Source organism: Sturnira hondurensis, unplaced genomic scaffold, assembly GCF_014824575.4.
Source record: "Sturnira hondurensis isolate 20B ecotype Veracruz unplaced genomic scaffold, ASM1482457v3 Scaffold0001509, whole genome shotgun sequence".
NCBI lineage: Eukaryota > Metazoa > Chordata > Mammalia > Chiroptera > Phyllostomidae > Sturnira > Sturnira hondurensis.
Genome location: NW_028074140.1, coordinates 1,856,646 through 1,878,462, shown reverse-complemented (window position 1 = coordinate 1,878,462; position 21,817 = coordinate 1,856,646). Strand labels below are relative to the sequence as shown.

At 43.3% G+C, this 21,817-nt stretch overlaps 1 protein-coding gene across 3 annotated transcripts; it reads left to right on the top strand.

Annotated features, from left to right (window-relative positions):
* Positions 1-5,166: 5,166 nt before the first annotated feature.
* CTXN3 (cortexin 3) lies at positions 5,167-14,558 on the top strand. 3 transcript variants are annotated; one of them, XM_037028471.1, is made up of 3 exons: positions 5,167-5,521; positions 8,445-8,607; positions 13,347-14,558. In XM_037028471.1, exon 3 carries the CDS (start codon positions 13,446-13,448, stop codon positions 13,689-13,691), a length of 246 nt encoding a protein of 81 aa, XP_036884366.1. In that variant the 5' UTR covers positions 5,167-5,521; positions 8,445-8,607; positions 13,347-13,445; the 3' UTR covers positions 13,692-14,558. The 3 variants fall into 3 exon arrangements, with proteins under 3 accessions (XP_036884366.1, XP_036884352.1, XP_036884358.1); XM_037028457.1 differs by having other exon boundaries at positions 8,445-8,627; XM_037028463.1 differs by lacking the exon at positions 5,167-5,521 and adding an exon at positions 7,448-7,601 and having other exon boundaries at positions 8,445-8,627.
* The last annotated feature ends 7,259 nt before the right edge of the window (positions 14,559-21,817 follow it).

The window sequence follows — 21,817 nt, the reverse complement described above, 5'->3', positions numbered from 1 at the left end:
GATGAATATACTTAATCATATACTTAGACCTGGTCAATGAAAGGGAGATTGAAAATCAAGCTAATATTCATTTTAAAATATTATAGTATACCTCTGGCCAAGATGGAGGTGTTAGGTGGACACACTGTGCCTCTTCACACAACCAAAAGAAGGACAATAACAATTAAAAAAACAAAAAACAACCAGAACTGCCATAAAATCAAACTGTACGGAAGTCCAACAACCAAGGAGTTAAAGAAGGCACATTCATCCAAACCGGTAGGAGTAGTGGAGAGGACTCACGGCAAGGCAGTGACTGGCAATAGATGGAGTGAGGCAGTGGCTGGCTGGCCGGGAGGTTCCACATTTGCATGTGAATAAACTAGAAGGAACAACTGGGGAGTGAGACAGACCACACAACTCCAGGTCCCAATGTGGGGAAATAAAGCCTCAAACCTCTGACTGAAAACACCTGTGGGGTTGAGGCACCAGTGGGAGAAACTCCCAGCCTCACAGGAGTTTGTTGAGAGACCCACAGGGTCCTAGAACATACGCAACCCACCCACCCAGGAATCAGCACCACAAGGGCCCAATTTGATTTCAGGGGAAGTGACTAAAACCCAGCAGAGAGCAGAGCAAGCACCATTATTCCCTCTCTGACTCCTCCCCAACATACAGTGTTACAAGGCAGCCATGTGGGTTGCCCCGCCCTGGTGAACACCTAACGCTCCACCCCTTACTACTTAACAGATGTACTGAGATGGAAAAAAAAAAGGCCCAAATGAAAGAACAGATCAAAGCTCCAGAAGAAATACAACTAAGCCATGAAGAGATAGCCAACCTATCAGATGCACAGTTCAAAACACTGGTTATCAAGATGCTCCAGGAACTCACTGGGTACTTCAACAGCATAAAAAAGACAGGCATCAATAAAGGTTCCATTATGTGAAATAAAGAAAAATTTACAGGGAACCAACAGTGGCAGGAAAGAAACCAGGACTCAAATCAATGGTTTGGAGCAGAGAGAAGAAAGAAATATTCAACTAGAAAAGAATTAAGACATAAGAATTCAAAAAAATGAGGAGAGGCTTAGGAAACTCCAAGACATCTTTAAACGTTCCAACATCTGAATCATAGGAGTGCCAGAAGGAGAAGAGGAAGAGCAACAAATTGAAAACTTATTTGAACAAATAATGAAAGAGAACTTCCCCAATATGGCAAAGGAAACAGACTTCCAGGAAGTCCAGGAAGCTTAGAGTCCCAAAGAAATTGGACCCAAGGAGGAACACACCAAGGCACATCCTAATTACATTAGCCAAGATTAAAGAGGAGAGAATCTTAAAAGCAGCAAGAGAAAAAGAGAGAGTTACCTACAGAAGAGTCCCCATAAGACTGTCAGCTGATTTCTCACAAGAAACCTTACAGGCAAGAAGGGGCTGGAAAGAAGTATTCCAAATCATGAAAGGCAAGGACCTACATCCAAGATTGCTCTATCCAGCAAAGCTAGCACTTAGAATGGAAAGGCAGATAAAGTGCTTCCCAGATAAGGTCAAGTTAAAGGAGTTCATTATCATCAAGCTCTTCTTATGTGAAATGATAAAGGGACTTATCCAAGAAAAAGAAGATAAAAAATATGAACACTAAAATGACAACAAACTCACAGCAATTAACAAGTGAACCTTAAAAAAGAACCCCACAAACAAACTTAGCAAACAACTAGAACAGGAACAGAACCACAGAAGTGGAGATCACATGGAGGGTTGTCAGTGGGGGAGTGGGAGCGGGGAGGGGGAAAATGGTATAGAGAATAAGTAGCATAAATGGCAGGTAGAAAATAAACAGGGGGAGGATAAGAATAGTATGGGAAATGTAGAAGCCAAAGACCTTAGGTGTATGACCCATGGACACCAACTAAAGGGGAGGAATGTGGGTGGGATGGGGTGTGCAAGGTGGAGGGGTATAAAGGGGGAAGAATGGAACAACTGTAATAGCATAATCAATAAAATACATTATAAATAAATAAATATATTATAGTATATGACATTTTTAAACTGAGAAGACAGAAAAATAAAAATAATACACACAAATTGACTTTTACTTCTTTTTTCTGCATTAAAACAAGCAGAGCCATTAAGGTGTATCCTAGCCTGTTTCTCATCCTAAATTTCAAATTTGCTGGTGGTTATGCGAGTAATGAGAGACCCTAAAAGGAGAAGACACCAAAGAGACACCAAGGAAGAGGAGTGTAAGGGCTGAGAGACCAGTTCCTGTCATTCTGTCATACCCAGCATGCTGTTTTATCCGGACATTCCTTGAAAAGAGTGGTCAGCCATGTCCAAAGTTACCATGAAGAGCAAGGAAGATAAATGCTGAAGGTTGTTTTCCTTTTTAGCTTGAGGCAGTTAGAAGCCACAGATGACCCTGTGAAATCAGATTCTGCAGAGAGCTGAGGACGTAATTCAGCTGTCTGCTGGGGGAGCATCTAAGGGGAGGCAAGGAAGTGGGAGATGGTGGGGGTGAGCTAGTCAGGAAGCTCAGCAGTCATTGCCAGGAGTTGAGCTCCTCAGGCCCTCACCAGGGAGCCTTCTAGAGCTGTGCGGTGCACAGCCTGAACGGACCTCAGCAGGGAGTAATACAGGACCCAAATGCTTCTTTCTCTGCAACACCTAATACAGAACATATCTGACACTTAATGCGTGAACTGAATGTTTCTTGAACACATAAAAGAAAAAAATCTACAGAAAAGAAAACATTTTTATAAAGAATCTAGTGATGAAAATGAAAAGAAAATCATATTTATATTTTGAAGATGATAGCAAGAATTGATTCAGTTTTATTTTGAGAATTAGGCAGAGTCAGAAAGAAACACAATGGTGATGATAATAATAACACAGCCTGCAGTGGCATAAATCTCGATGATTCATGAAGCCTTTTTCATATTCACCATCTATTTCCCTATGGAAAAGTGCAGCGTGGGATATTTAGGAAAGAGTTGTAAACCTAAAGCACATGAAAGGTGAGACTTGAATTTAGCATATAGGAAAAGTTCCTAGAACAGATTTCTAATGCGCTTAAATCATTACGTTGCACGCTTGAAGAGAAAAGCTGAATCAACGCACAGGAATGACGCACGCCAGGATCAGACTGGTGAGGGAGGCATGGCCGGTGCACCTGAGAAATTACTCGATGTCATTGCGATTCCATGCGAGTCTGCGCTTCATACAGCTCTGTGGAACATTCTAGCCTCCCCCATTTAAAAGCTGGGCCAGAGAGCAGAAATCCAAGAAGAATTCAGAGAAGAGTTCTGAAGATTATTAAAGACTAAAGAAAGAAGATCTACTATGAAATATTCACAGAACTTGACTTTTCCTCATTGTCTCACAACTCATGGTGATTCACATAATGTAACAGCATGGGAAAAGGGCTGTTCCAGTCATTCCAATTCTAATTATCTTATAAAAGAAATGTGCAAACTTGGCGGCAAGATCTCGGTGGTGGCAGCTCTTTGTCAAATGATTTTTGGTTCACCTCGTTCAGCTTCCGTTGGGGAAGGGCTTTTTCACAAGATTTTGCGGAGGTTCACGACTGACTTTTTGCAGGGAAAGTAGCATGAAAGAAAAATAGGGTTATTTAGACTAAATAAGCAATGGAGGACTTCATTTAAACAGAAGTTGTCAGAGCGGGGTGCGGAACCCACTTCTCCGGAGAGTGGTGCGAACAGGGCCGGCGCTCATCCCTCTGGATGGTCCCAGCCTGCGGAGCAGCGAGCGCACAGCCACCGCCCGCTCGTTCCCTTCCGCCTCTCAGGTCTGCAGGCCACAGCAGTGTCTGAGCCCGCCTCGCGAGCAGGGCCAGTGGTTTCTAACTAGAGTTTCTTCTTGCCCTGCGGCATGATGAGTGTAGAAGGGAGGGTGGGGTCAGAAAGCTCCCTGAGCCGCCCTGGGTTGGCGTTACCAAGACCGGGCACTCCATCCACCAGCACCTTCTGCTGAGAAGCACAGAGGATACGAGTTAGTATTAAATGATACTGGTCTGTCGGGTTTTATTTGTCCCATTGTATTGTGAGTGAGCGTGTGTGCATCTACCGGCAGTAAAACTACCTGGGAAGGAAATGCTGTTAAAAATCCAGAAAACATAACGGGGGAAAAAAATCCTCCCTGTCCTTTTGAGGTTAGGTTCTCACTCAAGCATGTGATTCTTACTTTCGGAGTCTAACATTTAGCATCTGAATTTGCTGGTGGCTGAGCCCTACCTAGGATTGTTTTCTGTTGTTAGCACATATAGGTTTTTCCTCTTAGAAAATGAGCTGTGCTCTAGCCCCCTAAAGCTACAGGGTAAGGGCTGGCTTCTCCTAAGAGCTGAAGAGACAGCAGAGCTGGCGGGCACAGGCAGAGTGAGCTTTAAATACCATGTACCCCATCATTTGGTGGGTGGGTGTTGCCGCTAACTATGCCTCTACTTCAACAAAGAAGGTGGTGAGTTGCCAGAAACCAGGGATGTTGCATCTGAAGGATTATGCTGAATCCTTTCCAGAGAACCACTTTTTGTAAAAAGATAAATTTTATCCTAAAATATTTTCTAAATTTACTTAGGCACTCTATTCAAGGAAAATAGTTTAAGTATTGCACCATGGAACTACTATCTGTAGAATTAGAGCAATTTCCCCTCAACAAAGGTCTGTCTTTATGCATCAGGTTGTGTCAGATGGCCTGTGTGGGGTGGGGAATCTGCCAAGGTCACAGTCATGCAGGCTGGCCAAGCAGACAATCCTAAGCCTAAGCATTCTAAGCCTAGTACATTTATAAACAGGTGGTGAAAATAAAATTTTGTTCTTTTAAAAAATTTTTTTCCTCTTGGCTTCCCATAATTGCTGCTTTTCTTTAGGTAAAACAGTCTTTCTTTCTTTCTTTTTTTTTTTTTACCTCCCAAATGCTAAGTTGATGCCCTTCCCTAGAAGTCTTCCCGTTAGTTAAGTTGGCCTGAAGGTCATAAACCATAATCGATATGGTGGCTGCAAGGTGCTAATTGTCATCCCCAGGGAGGGACAGTATCAACAATCAATAGGGAAGAGCAGAACACTAGTGGATTTATGGCTTTGGTTTTGAAAAGGTGTGGAAATGCCCTGTGATGCTTTCCCCCTGTACTCCTTTTGAATGTTAATGCTTTCTTGGGGATGATTTCAGACACACTGCTAGGATACTGCCTCCACTCGCTGAAGCAGAATCCTCTGAAGAGTTGCTGAGGCAGAGCTGAAATCATCGCTCGCCTCAAAGAAGCAGCCCTGTTGGCCGCTAATGATGCCTCACACAGAAAGACGATGCTCCTTTAACTCGAGGGTTTTAAGGGGAAGTTTCTAAGCCTGAAACGACAGCGTTAGATCTGGGGTGTGCCATCAGCTGCTCACAGCCACCACTGTCTACTGCTTCCACACAGCCCGGTCGGCCGGTCGGTCGGTCAGGAGGAATGGAAACTGAAGAAGCTTGTAACTACCTGTAACAGTTCCACCAGGAAATGGATCAAGTGTTTGTTCAGCCAGATCCAGGTACTTGACCAAAACTGTGTCTGCGACAGGCTCGTTAAATGCTTTTCTCTAACTTTACAATTTATGCATGAGCAATAATTGCATGGATGCCTTTTGAATCCAAGTTCTGAATTCAGAGCTGGCTGTCAGATAAAGTCTAATTAAACAGTTGCTAGGTGAAGTTAATGTTGGGGGAGGGAATGTAATGATGCTTTTGTTTTTCAAGCATGCTTAAGTTTACAATGCTACTGACACTGGATTAAGGAGTCGTAAAATAGGCTTTTTTCTTTGCTAAGCTGCAGTAAATTATTCATGAAAGGTATTTAGCCACGGCAGTATTTTTTTCCTTTCACCTCAAATATCCAATCTCCCACCATGTAAGAGGGATGTTTAAATTTGTTTACAAAGGATCACAACTCAACAACTCAGAATGGTAGTGGGGACGGGCCATGGCATCCCTGGGCGAGGAGCAGTGTGCAGCCTGAGGCTTGGGAGGCATCCGCAAGCACTCTTTCCCACTGGGAAACAGAAGGAAAAGCAAGGGAAACTGGGTAGAGTTGTAATGTGTACTGCTTGAAGTTAAAAGGTCCAGCTTGCTAATGGTGCCTTTTGATATCCCCAGTGACTGACTGAGACAAGGTGGTGTTTTTCTGATGCTCTCAGCTAGGCTACAGCCTTGCCCTTCAGTCCCTTTAAAACTCTTCAAGCAGACATTAGGACGAAGGTAAAGATAGGGAAGAAGATTAAGACGAGGTTAGGGCACAGGCTGAAGAAAAAGGTCTCCTGCTTACCCAGAGCTGGCAAGCGTGGGAAGGGCAGGGTCCACCCCAAGCCCTGCAGGCTGACTTTGCGGAGGCAAAGAGCTGGAGGGACAACCCCCCAGTGCAGCACGGGGGCTGGCAACAGTTCCGAAACTGCCTGTTGACATTTGTAGCTGACCACATTCACATGTCTTTAAAATCATTGTTTATGGGTTCTCTAGTAGCTTTGGGTCTCTTGTCTGAGTGTATAAAATGATATTCACTCTTAGCTGTCCTGTGAATTCTGAAGCACCAGGGCTCGTATTGGAACAGAAGAGCTGTATTTGGAAAAGAAGAATATGGAATTGCAGAGTATTTATATGAGCCAAAAGAGGGGGGTTGGTGGTTAAAATGCATGAAGTACCTGCAAAGAGCCAGAAAATGGTTCCCTGAAGTTCTTGGCTGGCCACCAAGAGAGCCATGAGTTGTTTGAATTTATAGGAAACATTTTGTATCTTTGTGTATATATCCTGGAAGGCAAGTTATTGTTCCCGGGGCTCATACACAGAACTTCTACAAGATTCAGAGGTATGCACACAATTCAGTTGCTTATATAGTGATTTGATTGCTTAGAGGATGAGGTGGCTTTTGTGGAGGGCTCCCAAAGGTGGGGGGAAATGTACAATAGAGTGGAGGGCGATGTTCACATGTGGGGGGTGGATGTGGAGGATGGGTGGACCTCCAGAGACTCCAGTTATGCAAACAGCAATGCAGTGGAGGCTTCCTTCAGCTCAGAAAGTAGAGAACAATTCTATTTCACCTCAGTTTCAGGATATGTATTATTTTAGTCATTGCAAGCCACATTAACATTTCAACAGTCAGCTTCAGAACTGTGGCAGAATAATGCTGCACTTTGAGTCAGTTGGTCTCTGCCAGTTGTTGCAAATTCAGTCCTGCTTGCCTCATCAATTCCCTTCCTGTGGCAATCTACAGACTGGGGTCCCCAGTCCTCTGGATGAATAGAAATAAGGTGCACAGGGTGCCTTTGCAGGACAAAGTGTCCTGTCTGTCACATGTGCAAGTAAACTGGACAAGCCTGTGAATGGTCTCTCTCAATGGACGAACTGTTTTTACACCTACTTTTGAAAACATGTCAACTCACATAACTAGGCTTCTGGCCTAGACGTTTTAGAAATTAGGTACAGCAATTATGTGGTTTCAGAGTACTTAAAATACAGACAGCATTGCTTAACTGTGCCCTGCGCACCGTTTGCAGCCGAGAGATGATGACTTGCTATTCACTCCAACATGCCAGAGAGAAACTTGCGATCCAGCATCCTTAGGGGGACGTTGCTTTTGTGGTAGTAGATTTCTTTTTAAATTTGGGGCAATTTACTTATGATCTCTGTTGCTTTGTGTGCTGATTTGCATAACAGAAATCAGAAGTAAATCTTACTTTGCACAAAAATGGGGTCAAGAGAATATACCCATTCCCTCTCCCCTCCTTATTGACCCCTCGCTGCACACTAGGCAGGACTGCACATGCACGGCCTCGGCCACAGCTGTTGCTGCAACGCTGGCAAAAGGCTGAGCACAAGAGCCCATGGCCACCGACATGAGATGGGGGAGTGAAATGCTTGTGTGTGGGGCCACATGTGCTCAGTGTGTGCTCAAGGCTGCTGCTGTTGCTCCAGAAAGAAGAAAAGAAACATATCATTGCTTTAAGATGTATTTTCTTCAGATGAAATATTTTTCTTTACTGTGAAATTGTATAATGAGATGCAAATAAAATGAATGTCCAAAAGAAGGATCCAAACTTGAGGAGGGTACATGTTAATATTTATAGTCTCCATGTAAGACATTTGGATGCGAGATACGTCCAATGGCTGCCCTTAACAATAACAACAACAACAAAAAAAGCGTATTAGGTAAGAAAGGGTTGACCCCTTAAATAGAGGGACACTGCTTATCTCCAGTCGGTTTTTATACTGCAGACCCGCGATCAACACTGCGACCCAGGAAAACTTAAGGGGCCGGATAACTGCTTTTCAGATCCTGAGCTCTGTGACTGCTAAAGTGTCCCGGTGACTCAGACTCTCTGCGTGTCTTTGACACAGGATCTATTTCAAATGCAATGGTCTAACATTCCAGTTCAGCTGGATGACATGCTTTTATTTCTCACGCCCCACCCCTGTCTGTATCAGCTGGCACCCTGAAGTTTGAATTCAGTACCCTGGACTGTGAGGGGCTAGAGATTTGAGTGAACCCCTATTGAAAGAGGCAATGATCACCGAACAGCAAGAAATCCCTCAAAGAGCCTGTTGTTTGATGAGGGGAAGAAGATGAAGCCCGTGGAGACGTAATAAGGTGCTGCCACAGAAATCCAGGTAATGTGCTCTTGGAGAGAAAGCAGAAAGCACCCACTCCTTTTGGTGAGGGGCAGATGCAGGCCCTGCCGCACAGGTGGTATTGGTGAGGACCCTGGGGGAAGAAGAGAGACCTATGGGTGGGAAAAGGGTGAGGAGGAGAGCACCAGGACTCAGAGCTCACAGGTGGGAAACCTAGAGGTGTCCAAAGAACAGCAGGGGTTGGGGAAAACCGCTGAGCTGACCAGACCAGGTGAGACTTTCTCCTTGAGTGTCCTGGACTCAGTTACTGTCACTTTGTTCTTGTCAATACGTTGGTCATTTTACCCAAAGCCAAATGGGATTTGATGTTTGTCCCTTTTTAAACTTATTGTGAAAATAAAGTACTATCTTAGAAAAATTCCATGGTCAGAATATGACCTAATTTGTGGTCCGGAGAACCGGTGTATCAGGTCTGCAAGGGGTTACGGGTAGGTGAGGGTTTTAGATGTTGGAGGACTCATGTTCTGAGGGGAGGAGGGGCAAGATCTGAGCCCAGAAAGGTGAATCTTGACATGGCATGTAGGAAGTATGGGGAAAGAGAGAGCGAGCCCTTTGCAAATTACACTTAAGCCAGTGGCTAGTAGTGAGAGTGACCGTGGCCAAGACAGACCGCTCACGATGGGCTGCATAAAATTCAGGGCATGTTACACTTAGTATCAGCGTCCGGGGAGCCTGACTTGAGAAAGGGGATGTATCATAGGATTGTAAAATATGTCATTGTTTAATTAAGGTTTCTTTTGCCCCGTGTTAAAATTAGGCTTTATTTCCTGAGCAATGCACACACATAGACCTAGCAGAGGGCAGACGGGATGTGCCGCCTGTGGGGAAAGCCAGTCAGGATTCAAACGCTGCTGTATCTGCTCATGCTGGAGATAACTGCCTTGTGTGCTTATTAACACTCAGGGTTGTGTCAAAGTCTTCTGAAATCATTTACCTGCTTGGATTTCGCTATTCACATGAAAGAAAAATTCATTGTTTTGCTAGAGGCAACTGTGAACATTCCTAAGAATTATTTATACCAAAAGGGACATTTTACTTTAAGATAGACATTATTTTTAAATGCACATGTTTTTTAATATTTTTGTATTGTGGTTACATTTAGTTTTTTTCTGCATCTTATTATATCTGTTTCCTTTAACTTAAACATACTGTTGAGCTTTCCACATTTGTAAATTATTGATTAGCTGATTGCGGGTTTAAAAACTGAAAACAAAAAAACAAAAAAAAAGACCCTCCCAAGGACTTCAATCAGACCTAGGTAAAATTGTGATATAGTTTGCATTTCCTTCTGGATCTATGTGTCTCTTTTTGTGACCACCTTCTGGTGTCTTTTTATGACCACCTCCTGGTTTCCTCATCTCTACCCCTTGTCCTCCATCACCCCCCAGGTCTCTCCTGCTGTGCCACCTGCTCACAGCACCCATGTCTGTCTCCCCAACCCCGTCCTCTTTTGCAGCCCCTCACTCCCAGCAAGGTCTTCCTTCAATTTCCTCCCTTTTAAATCCTCACCCAAGGATATGTTTATTGATTTACAGAGAGAGGAAGGAAGAGAGAGAGAATCTAGGTATGTGCCCTGACCAGGAATCAAATCCGCATCCTCTTGGTGTACAAGTTGAAGTTCCAACCAACTGAGCCACCTGGCCATGGCCTTTCTGTTAACTACACTGCCCCTCCTTCAGAAAGGAACCATTTTCACAGACAAACCCCTACTGTGTTACTATGTCACTTTTCTTGGTAAACTATTGCAATTTAACATCCATTAATGATATGACCAAATGAAGTCATTTAAATAGGAACTTGGGCACCACAGTATCCTGGGAGGGAAGAGGCTTACGATTTATAAAGGGCTATAGAGTTTTCAAAGCACGTAATCATGCTGCAAAGAGACTTAACCATGTTCTTGCATCTGCCTTTTAAACAGAACAGGGTGATAAAACTGAACATTTTAGAATCATTCTAAACTGAATCAGATGACTAGGTTATTTGCTGGGGCTTCCTCAGATGGTTGCCCATCACTGAAGCCTGCACATGAATGGTGTGCTGGCTCTAAAACCTGAGTTCTTAGAACAGCCCAACAAGTATGGGATGATGAGCTTGGAGGAAAGGAGTTGGCGTTTGCCTTGTACAGAGGACTAGGCTGGGGAAGACTGCTTCTGGGTGTCAACATGGCTCTTATCAGTGGAGTCTAGGGGTGGGGTGGGAGGGATGAACCAGGCACTGCTATCCTACTCAGCCAGCCCGTGGATGGGGAGGAGTTATCACAGGCTCAAAAGGTCCCATATCCGGTTCTTTACCGTCTTCATCGAATTTCACAAACCTAGAAATCTTCATGTTCTTCCTCCTATGTAACTTTGCCTGTATTTCCTTCCTGGTTTGTGTAGTGTTTCATAAGAGACTTTCTGAAAATGCAAACATGTACTTTCAGAAGTATTGAGAACAGACATAGAAAAGGACTCTGTCCTCATTTGGGGTTGAGAGAAAATGAATGTAGAATGGGACCTAGTAAGCCAGTAGGAAGGCAGTGATGCAAGTGTGGGAATCCTCAATAAACCATGAAAAGACAAGAAAGAACATGGCAAAGACGCCTTAGGCATCTATTCCACCAATACTTGGCTTCCTTTTGACCTGGCCCTTGGAGAATTTTCTCTTTTTTTTAAAGATTTTATTTATTTATCTTAGAGGGGAAGGGAAGGAGAGAGACAGAGAAATATCAATGTATGGTTGCCTCTCGTGCGTCCCCCGCCAGGAACCGGGAACTGGCCTGCAACCCAGGCATGTGCCCTGACTGGGAATCGGACTGCGATCCTGTGATTTGCAGGCCCGCGCTCAATCCACTGAGCTACACCAGCCAGGGCCCTCGGAGGATTTTCTATTTGACTAAATAGAAAGACGAAATCCAGTCTGGGTATTTGGGGCGGGTAGAGATGGCCTCATAGGAAGCATCAGGAGAGCGGCATAGGGAGCTCTGGCTCCATTACCTGCCCACCCCAGCCCCCAATCTCAGTTACTATGGAGAATGAACAAACACCCAAGCAAACACCAAACCCAATCCATGAATGACTTCTATAGTCCAAAGAAACTTAGTTTTAAAGGAATACAGTCAAATTTCATCCCAATTTTATTTCAAAATAAAAATGAACCATAAATGACTCCTTTGCAACTATGTCAGTCTTTAAAAAAATCAGTCATGGAACTGCAAAATATTTCCCCCCCAAATGGGTAACTCGTTCCTCCCGGATACTGCTCATCATTCCCTTCTTAAACTGTCTTTAAAACTGTGAATTTATGGACTTTAAAGTGTTGACATACACACAAAGTGTTATGATTACTACTGTTGAACTTCAACGCAATGGTTGTAAGTTAGCTGAGGGAGTATTGCATTAATGCTTTAGGTCATAACTTCTATTTTGATTTGATTGCTTGTTTTTACTGAGAGTAATTTTTTGAATCCATGTTAATTGCCATACCTGACTACTCTACTCCGTAACTTTTCCGATAGACAGATTCATAAATAAATGTATCTCAGGATTTTCTACACCGTAAACTGTAATATAGATACTCTCCTTTACAAAAGTTGATTTAAATAGATTTAGTTCAATGTCTGAAGCTTCTTATAGTCTGTGTATATTTCAATTTACCTTTAAAGCCAAACAATGATATCCACAGTCCTTAATCTTTCTACCAGTAAAATTTCCTTCTCTTTCTCTCCACTAAAAGGTCTTCAAGAGTAAGAAGCCATTGGGAGGCTTTTAAAAACTGCAGTCATGGGAACATCTGCAATAGTGTCAACAATAAAGTAAAGGAAACACGGGCAATCAATTCTTCTTCCCTAGCTCTGGGTACTTCCTTGGGTCAAGTATTGAAACTGGTCTTCGTTTTCTGCAGAAAAGAGAAAAAGCAGCAGGAGCTCCATGGTTTCGAAGTCTGAGACACCTCCTTTCTCTCTTGGCTCAGGCGACAGAAAGCAAAGAAGCATCGCAGCTCTTTTGGTCATGTCTTAAGTGAAGCAACACTTTGTTTTTCTTCTTTGTGTACTTTTCAAAGGCTTTTCACAGACATTCATCCACATGAGAGCAACATGAGATACACAGGCACTTCTGCTTCCATTTTCACAGTGCGGGGACCTTTCCAAGGGCCCGCACTCTTTTAGCATCCCATGGAAACTAGAACCCAGAACCCAATGCTCCCTGAGTTTCTATATTAAGCACATTTTCTAGCTTCCGTCTCCCTGCGTTGAAGCTATAGAGGTCCCTCCTTTCTTGGAGCCTGTGGTAGGGAGGCCAGCGCATGTCGTGTTTAGCCACAGTCCTGGCACATAGTTTGTGTTCCATCAATGGGAGCTTTATAGGAATGATGTACGAGTGATGTTATTGGAGGGGATCTAGAAGAGACTTGGCAGGGAGACTGGGTTTGGATGTCAAGTTGGCAAGCACACCTTGAGGTCAACATGACCTTGCACATTTCCCATTTTCTGTACTCTGGTTACCTTCCCTGCCCATCCCTCCTGGCCTCAGGTGGCTGTTCGGAGGACAACCTGGTAATTTCATGCAAGAGTAAAACGTTATATACAGAATTAGGCATCTCTAGCGAACGAGTTTAGAGATTCCTTCCTCTCTCTGAAAAACACAACTGTGAGCCTAGAAATAAAGTTGCTCTTTGTTAGTTATTTCCCTTTTTTCTCTTTCTTTCTTCCTGCAGGTAACTTAGCCTCTCCAAGGTGCCAACACCATGATCTCAGCAGACTGATGATGGAACAAAAAGAAACAGGGCGACCCTTTGCTCTGTCTTCCCCAGACAATGGATGGAGGACAGCCAGTTCCTTCACCCCTGGTGCCCTTTGGGAACACGTTGTCAGATTCTAGCATGTCTCTAGAGCAAAAGACCACATTTGTTTTTGTGATTTTGTTGTTTATCTTCCTGGGCATCCTCATCGTCAGGTGCTTCCGGATTCTTCTGGACCCCTATCGGAGCATGCCGACCTCAACCTGGGCTGATGGACTTGAAGGCCTGGAGAAAGGTCAGTTTGACCATGCCCTTGCTTAGCAGGGGGGAGCAAGACCCCCTTTTGAGGAGGTGAAGGGCTTCATGTCTTAGCAAGGAATTCTGTTCCATCAATGTTCTCAGCAAATCAAGTTTTAGCAACATCTGTTCCTAAGACCACCATCCATTATTCAGTAAGCATGCTGTTGGGTTAAAACATCGAGAATATTGGAAATAGAGATGTATATTACTGATCAAAAATAGACAAGTTTAAATTCCTGGGCACACTCAGTGAAGGAACATTGTCAAATGTGTGCAATGGAGAAACCACAAGCGTCGATGTGGATGTAAACTTTGCCGTAGGAGGAAGCATTGCCCAACCTGACCCGGGAACAAAGACCAGAAAGGACCTGGTCTGAATCTGGTGACTGGGCCAAGAAGAGACCTCTTTGCTTTAGTCCTGAGCCTCGGATTGCTTTATTTGCATGGGAATCTGGGTCTGAGGCAGGGAGTGAGAAGACTGTGTTCAGTGGACCAAAAGCAGGCACTTGTTTTCACCTAAAGCAAAGAGCATGGGGAGGCCCTGAGAGGGCTTGGAAGAGATGGTTCCATCCTGGTAAAATATGAGTGAGGGTGATGTTTCATTTTTTAAATAAAACTGAAGTCAAAAGTTTATGGTGGTTTTAAAGCTATTTGCCAGGGCAGGTACATTCTATATATTCATATTAATAACATGTGTGGGCATTGCTATACATAACCTGAATTTACTTTCTTTACACAAACAACTGAAATAATAGGTTACAAGTGCAGCCTCAAGTCTGTTGGTTTTTAAATAAAAAGTTAATTGTTTAGAGGAGGAGACTTTCACAGTCCCAAGAGAACTGTGTGTTTATGACTGAATATAGAAATCAAATAAAACTTTTTAAGACACAGAAATGTCTCCTCCTTTATTTCTCTGAGACTAGACGCACTGGAGGCAGTGTGTTATGCTGAGCGCTGGGCGTCTGGGTGCTCTGGGGAAGAGAAGAAGAGCAAAGACCATGAAAGGCCATGTAATTCATTCCTCTCCCACTGCGGGGAGGGCTCCTACAAATTGCCTCATATGCATAAAACCTATTCTAAGCACTGTTTAATTCCACAAAAAGAGAAATACGAAAACCTCTTATTCCAAATTCTACTGGGCAGAAAACCTTGTACCTAAACTAAAGCCCTCAGGCTGTATTTATAGTCTATGTCTTTTAATTTTCTCCTTAGCTAGCCATTGTTTTTTATATTTATAAAAAGTTTAAAAGCCAATTCTGTGTAAAAAGGCAGCCCCTAGTAAACACTGGTGTCTTCTTTCCTTTTTTTTTAGCATTCTTTGGGGGGGTCTGCCACTTAGATTTCCCACTTCCTATTTTCCCATTGATTTTTTTTCTTTACTTAAATAAAATAGCTTTATAAAATTTACCTTTTTAAAACATTTATTTATCTTTAGAGGGGAAGGGAAGGAGAGAAATATCAATGTATGGTTGCCTCTCATGAGTCCCCTGCTGGGAACTGGCCCGCAACCCAGGCATGTGCCCTGACTGGGAATCAAACCTCGATCGTCTGTTTCGCAGGCCTGAGCTCATTCCACTGAGCTACACCAGCCAGGGCTAAAATTTACCTTTTTAAAGTACGCAATTCATCACTTTTAGTATATTGGCAGAGTTTGTGCAAACATCACCACTATCTAATTCCAAAATTCTGTGTCCCCAGCAGTCGCTTCCTATCCCCCTTCCGCCTGGCCCCTGGAAATCTCTAACCCATTTTCTGTCTCCATGGAGTTGCCAACACTGCACAGTTCATATGAGCAAACTTATAGAATGGGTGGCCTCTTATGCCTGGCTTCTTTTACCAGCATGTTTTCCAGGTAGGTCCATTTATATGGTAGCATGATCAGCACTGCACTCCTTTGGCTGATGAAATAATATTCCATTGTTTGGACATGCCACAGTTCATTTATTCATTGGCTGTATGAATAAACAATGAGTTTATTCATTGGCTAGTATGAAGAATGATGCTATAAACATTTGTGTACAAGCTTTTGTATGGATATATGTTTTCAGTTCTCCTGGGGATATTCCTAAGAGTGGATCTGCTGGGCAATACTCTAACTCTGTGTTTACTTTTTGAAGAACTGTGAGGCCATTTCCCAAAGTGGCTGCATTATTTTATATTCTCACCAGGAATGTAGGAATGTTTTGATTCTTTTCTTACCCTCCAACTATTTGCCTTTCTTTTTTAGCTATAGAATTTAAAACTGAACACATCACTTGAAGAATGAGTCTGGTTAAAAAAGAGTGGACCACTTCATGGTTTCTACATGATAAAAGTTCACTGATGCCTTCAGAGATCCTTTGATGCTAGATCTAAAGAAAAACACAGAGTCTGATTTGTGGTCATCTTGGGGTTTATTAAGTTACCTGAGTGGTTTGGGGTCTTAATAATACATATTTCCTTAACCTACCAGTTATAAAGGTTTCTTTTTTCTTCAAATGTAACACGCCATGTATCTCCTTACTAATTTTTTTTTCTTATTTCATTGGGAGTTTAACCAAAGCCACTCAGGTATTTACTGAGCACCTGCTTTGAGCCTGGCATTTCTAGCACTGGAGAGACAGAAAAAGTACGGGGTCAGTTTCGGTGCCTAAGTACCTTTCTACCTTACTGAGAGCTAAGGCATGAAAGAAGATGTGTGCCTGAATCATTGTTCAAATGATGAATATGGACCTATGGTTGTTATACCATCAGAACCATCAGGAGCTATATATATATCTCCACACACTAATTTTTATCACACAAGATGTACGTGGTCATGGTAAAAAAAAATAACAATACGGAAAAATATAAAGTAAATAGCAATAATCAAAATTGTGTCTCCTTAGGTCACTACTCAGCTTCTCCTGGGGAGCTTGTTGAAAATGTAGATGACTACAGCCCGCCATCCCTAGAGGTTGACTTATGGTACATAAGGTTATAGTGCTTGGTGTAAAGCTTTATGCAATGTAAGGTATCGGTATGAAAGAAATTTTGTCTTGAGCTAGGGGATGGAGGTATTTTAGATATGTGCAAAGGAAGAGAGGAAGTAAAACCAAAGAGTAAGGAGAAGGAGGTGTAGGTGTGGCGTCACAGCCAGGAGAGCAGCCTAGTGGGAGAGCGTGGTTGGAGGGGTGGCCTGAGCTCACGTGGGAAGGACAAAGGTGGAGCTGAACATCAGAAGGTCCTAAAAAGCAGGACCAAGTGTGGGAGTCACTGTAGCTTCGGAAGAAAGAAGACGCCATGCAGAGTGCTGGTCAGTTTCAGTTTCCACCTTTCCTCAGTCAGGGCAGCAGTGAATCTGCGTCTATAACGGGCACAGCCTGAAATAGCCACCTGCCCTCTTCGAGGCCTTTGAGCACAGGACTGCCGGGAAGTGCCACAGGGCCTCCCAAACCCTGCCCTTCTTTCTTTCCTCCCGCTGTCCCCCATCCCCCACTCTATTTTTGTTTTTCCCTCTCAGATTACTTCTCCTGTTCTACCTCCCCTCACTGGGTCTCCCTCTCCCCACTCTCTTGTCCAGAACACGGGGACCATAACAAGTGATAAAAAGCTTTGGGCTATTCAGACTAAGCTGATCCCTCCTGTGAGAAGTGCTAGCTCTCAGTGCTAATTACTCAGGGCTCCTTGGGGTCAACAGCATATTCCCTAAAGCTCACATAAGCCCTCTCTGTCCTGACTTTCTGGCTACAGGAGTTACAGTGCAGCATTTTGCCTGCCTTACAAGATATTTATAACGAGGGCAGCTGCCCTCTACCATGTACATCTGCATTCCGAGATGAAAAATTACTTTCCCAAGGTCACTCGAGAAGAGAGCTGCCTTCTGATAGAGAAGAATGTGGCAAATTCATTCTCAGCCTGAGTTCTGACTGGTTTATGCCCCCGAGAGACCCCCAAGTTCTAGATCAACACTGCTCCCTCCAAGAATCCTTTTTTAAATGTCTTAAGTACTGAGGAAAGTAAGTCTAACACGGGGTGTGAGGAGATTAACTTGACTCCTGCTGTTAAACTAATGAACATTCCAAGGCAGATCATTCTTTTACTATTTTTAAAGGTTGAGGCTGAAACAAAATACGCAACAGTTTTAGGAGGCAGAAGTTAGAGCAGATGCTTATATATACAGGAGAAAATGTATGCAGATTCCTTCTTTTAATGAGTTCACCACATAGTCTGCCAGTAATACTGACACTTCTATATTGTAAGTATATTGACAAAATTGATGTTAAGAGAAATTTTCCTTGTCCACCATACACCATTAAAAAAACACCTTGTAGTTTCAGAAGGATGTCAACTTTTAAAACTGATGCATAAAACACATAAAACACAATTATTTAAAAAAATATATTTTAAGCCCAAAGTATTGGTTAAGTTTTGAGGTGTGATTTGTGACATCTGAGATGTGTGCCCCCTGAGACAAATGATGCAGGAGGAGCATGTCCACTTTGATTCATCACAGAGTTGTCGGGTGCGGACGTGACCTCCAGAACAGGGGCCGGAACCACTGCGAGTGCACGTGCCACCTGGGACCACACTGGCCCCCGGCAGAGGAGGGTATTTGTTTTGAGATGCGAAAGAAGGACCCTCTAAACTTCGTGTCTCCTCTTTCTTAAAAAGAATAAAATAAATAATTTTCAGACGGATGTCTACCCCTTCAGAAGACCTTCCTCACTATCCTACAGGGCCCAACACGTCAGCCCGTCCAGGGCCCTTTGGTTTTTTGGTTTTATTGTTGTTCAAGTACAGTTGTCTCCATTTCCCAGCCCCTCCCCCACTACTCCCCAGAGCCATTTCTAAGGTCATGTTTTTAAGACTAGGGTTGCCTTTCTTAAAAAAATATTTTAATTATTCTATTCCAGTTGTCCCCATTCTTCCCCTTTGCCCTCTTCTGCCCAGCCCACGCCTGCTCCCACGGTCCATCGCCACGCTGCTGTTCGTGTCCATGGGCCATTCACACGTGCCCCTGGACTAGTCCTTTCCCCTTGTTTCCTCCCGGCTGGATTCAATACAGAGTGAAAATTCCATGTCCAGTTTCCTGACGTAAGCTGTGTGCAAGTCAGGAGCTACACGCATGCACTACAGGACACTCTCATTTCCCTCCATCCTAGCCAATGGAGCCTTTCCCAGGATCCTAACCGATGTTTCTATGCTTTAGGATAAGAGATTCCTTTTACAGCATCTGTCAGAGGGATTTCCACCCTTATTTTCTCCTAAGCCCTTTTACCTATCTGTTACCAAATTTATGGCAGTTTTCAAGCAGGTAACTCTTCCTGGATTCTTTGGAGTTTGAAAAGCTGCAAAGAAACATTGCTGTTATCTATGTCAAACCCACACTTCACATGGTAAAAAGGAGAGAAGCAAAGAGGACAAATGGCATATCCACAGTCATGTCTCCACTTTGGATTACAGTTGCATCGCCTTCCATGTGTGGTGATGACTTTGAACAGAATGAGCCATTACTAAGTCCAGGAAGTGAAAAATGTACATTTGCTAACAACAGGATAGTTATTTGTAAATAAACTCTTTTTCCTTCTTTTGGTTTTTTGATGGGAAAACAAATGTGTTTTGCTTCTTTGAAAGGCTCCTATGAGCAATATATTTTCTCTTAGGATATTTCCAAGCTTAAGCTTGGAAAGCTTCTCCTGCATAACAAGAAGTATTTCCAGGTAAATTATAAACAATTCCTTAGCAAAGATTTTGTTCCTCAAAGCCCAGCATAATCAATTTAGAATAAGTTTTCAGAGTTTCTTTATTCCCAAATGGACCTTTGAGCTGTCTTTTGTTTGTCCGTTTGTTTCTTGTTTTTGTTTTTGTTAACTGAAGAGGCCCGACAAAGGAGATTACGGCACGAATGAAGTTCATAGAGATTTCGGATGCGGCTCTGTCTCTGGTTTATCAAAGAGTTGTTCAGATGCTCTTGGGACACAGATCGAGCATCAGAAGTTATTCAATAAAGCATTTCAAGTTTGAAAGTATCCTTTTTCTTTTCTGTCATGCATTTTTTCCTAGCTACTTCACTTCTTCCTTTCCCTATATTTTCTGAGAGTGGGAATGCTGGAAGATGCTCTCTGTAACATCAAATGCTGTACTTTTGTGTGTGTGACTGTTTCCTCAGGTCACGGCACACGGCCGCCTGGTTTCTGCCTGAGCATGTCTGGCTTCTAAAGGAGCCCTTCCCACTTTGACACTGTTCTGGTTTTCAGAAAATATTCCCTTATCTGTCATCTTTCGGTCATTTTCACCAACTGGACATTGTTTTTCCTTGAGTGACAGAGTTCTAATGTTCTTTAACACGACATCCCTCAAGATCTGGTTACTGTTGAAGACAGTTCTCCACGAATCTCTCTTCTGTCTGCCTTCCCAGTAGAAGCACTGCTGGCGTTTTGTTCCTTTCGGAGACGTTTGTTTAGAGACAGCGTCTGCCTTCCCCTACGAAAATGGTTGTATAGGTTGGATGGTGTATAGGTTGGATCGCAGCCTATTATAAAGGACTCGGGGTTCTTCCCTGGAATGCCGCCGACTGTGTGTGCAGGGGGCATCTGGCCTTTTTTGTGTGGCCCTGTGGGTATTGGAGCTTATGGACCTGGCACAAGACAGTGCTGAGATTTAGGTGCTGTGACTCCCGTGAGTAAGAAACTGTCCTCTGTTTCTAAGTTTTGTGCCTCTGTGAAACTGTGTCAGGCTAACTAGTCAGCTTGCAAATACAGTAAAATCTTAACTCCTTATAGTTATTGGCTGTTGTTATTAATCCCCCAGGATAAAAAAATTCCAATCCCTTCAACCATACTTCACAGTAACATATTTTCTAATCATCTCTTGTTCTTATCAAACCTGGATGCTCTACTGTACCCATGTCCCTGCTGCATAGAAAGGAAAATAAAATGAGCAGAACCAAATGGTCATTTATTTTGTTCTGAAAACCACATGTTGCAAAACACTCCAAGTTAAACGATTTTTGTGTGTGTGGCCACATTACTGTTGACTCATCAAATTCGCTGCTAGCCTGAACTTCTGGGCATTTTTATATGCCAGAGGAGAAATTTACCTATGCCAGTGCTGCGTCAAACACAAATTAGCATCCCATTCTTGTACAGTTTTTAAATTTTGCACCCAACCCAGGAATTTAAAATTCCCTCTTTTTTAAATTTCACCGTATTACATTGGATCTATATCCTAGGCTTTTTATAACCTGAGCCCCGTTAACATATTCACTGCGCTTCCCATCTCTGTCATCCACCAGTCAGCTTAGCAAGCCAGCTAGCTATGTATTTATTTATGTTAATGGTAAAACTTTGAACATACGGAAGCCAAGGAGAAAACGCTGGGCCCTGTTGCAGGAATTCAGTGCCTGGAGGAGTCAGGGGCAGCAGTAATTGCAAGCAACTGTTGCCCCCGCCGGGAAAACTCCATGGAGACGGTTCATGGAGTTGCCACCCAGGGGAAACTCACAAAGCGTGAGGACTGGCTTAGGTCTATGGCAAAGCTGTAAAGAGAGGAAAACCACCAAAGTAATATTTATGTGACTTTCCAAGCTCGGCTGAAATGGTATGGCTCCAAGTCGACAAGTGGGAGTCACACAAATGGCAGCAAGGGACTCTCACCACGGGACTCTCACCACATTTGCTAGAGCTTAAATCTCAGAGGCAGTGGAAAGACTTTTGGTTACACCCACCTCTCTGCCCTGCACGTAACTCTGGATACGTATAAAAATAATCATGCAATAGCTGCTGAGGAGAACTTCTCCTGGTGACAGAGATCATCAGTCATCTATTCAATATTAATCCGATTCAGTGTGACATGAAATAGTGAAAGAGCCCACACTGGGGACTCTGGCAGCTTGGGTGCATCACTTACTTCTGCAAGGAGCTGGCCGAGAGGCTTTTGAATTTTTTAATATATTTTATTGATTTTGCTATTACAGTTGTCCAAATTTTTCCCACTTTGCCCCTCTCTGCCCTATACCCCCATTCCCTCCACCGATCCCCTCCCTTAGTTCATGTCCCTGGGTCATACATATAAGTTCTTTGGCTACTCCATCTCCTATACTGTTTTTAAATTCCTCCTGTCTATTTTGTACCTACCAATTTATACTTCTTAATCCCTTAATTCCTCTGGGCCTTACTTTCTTTGCT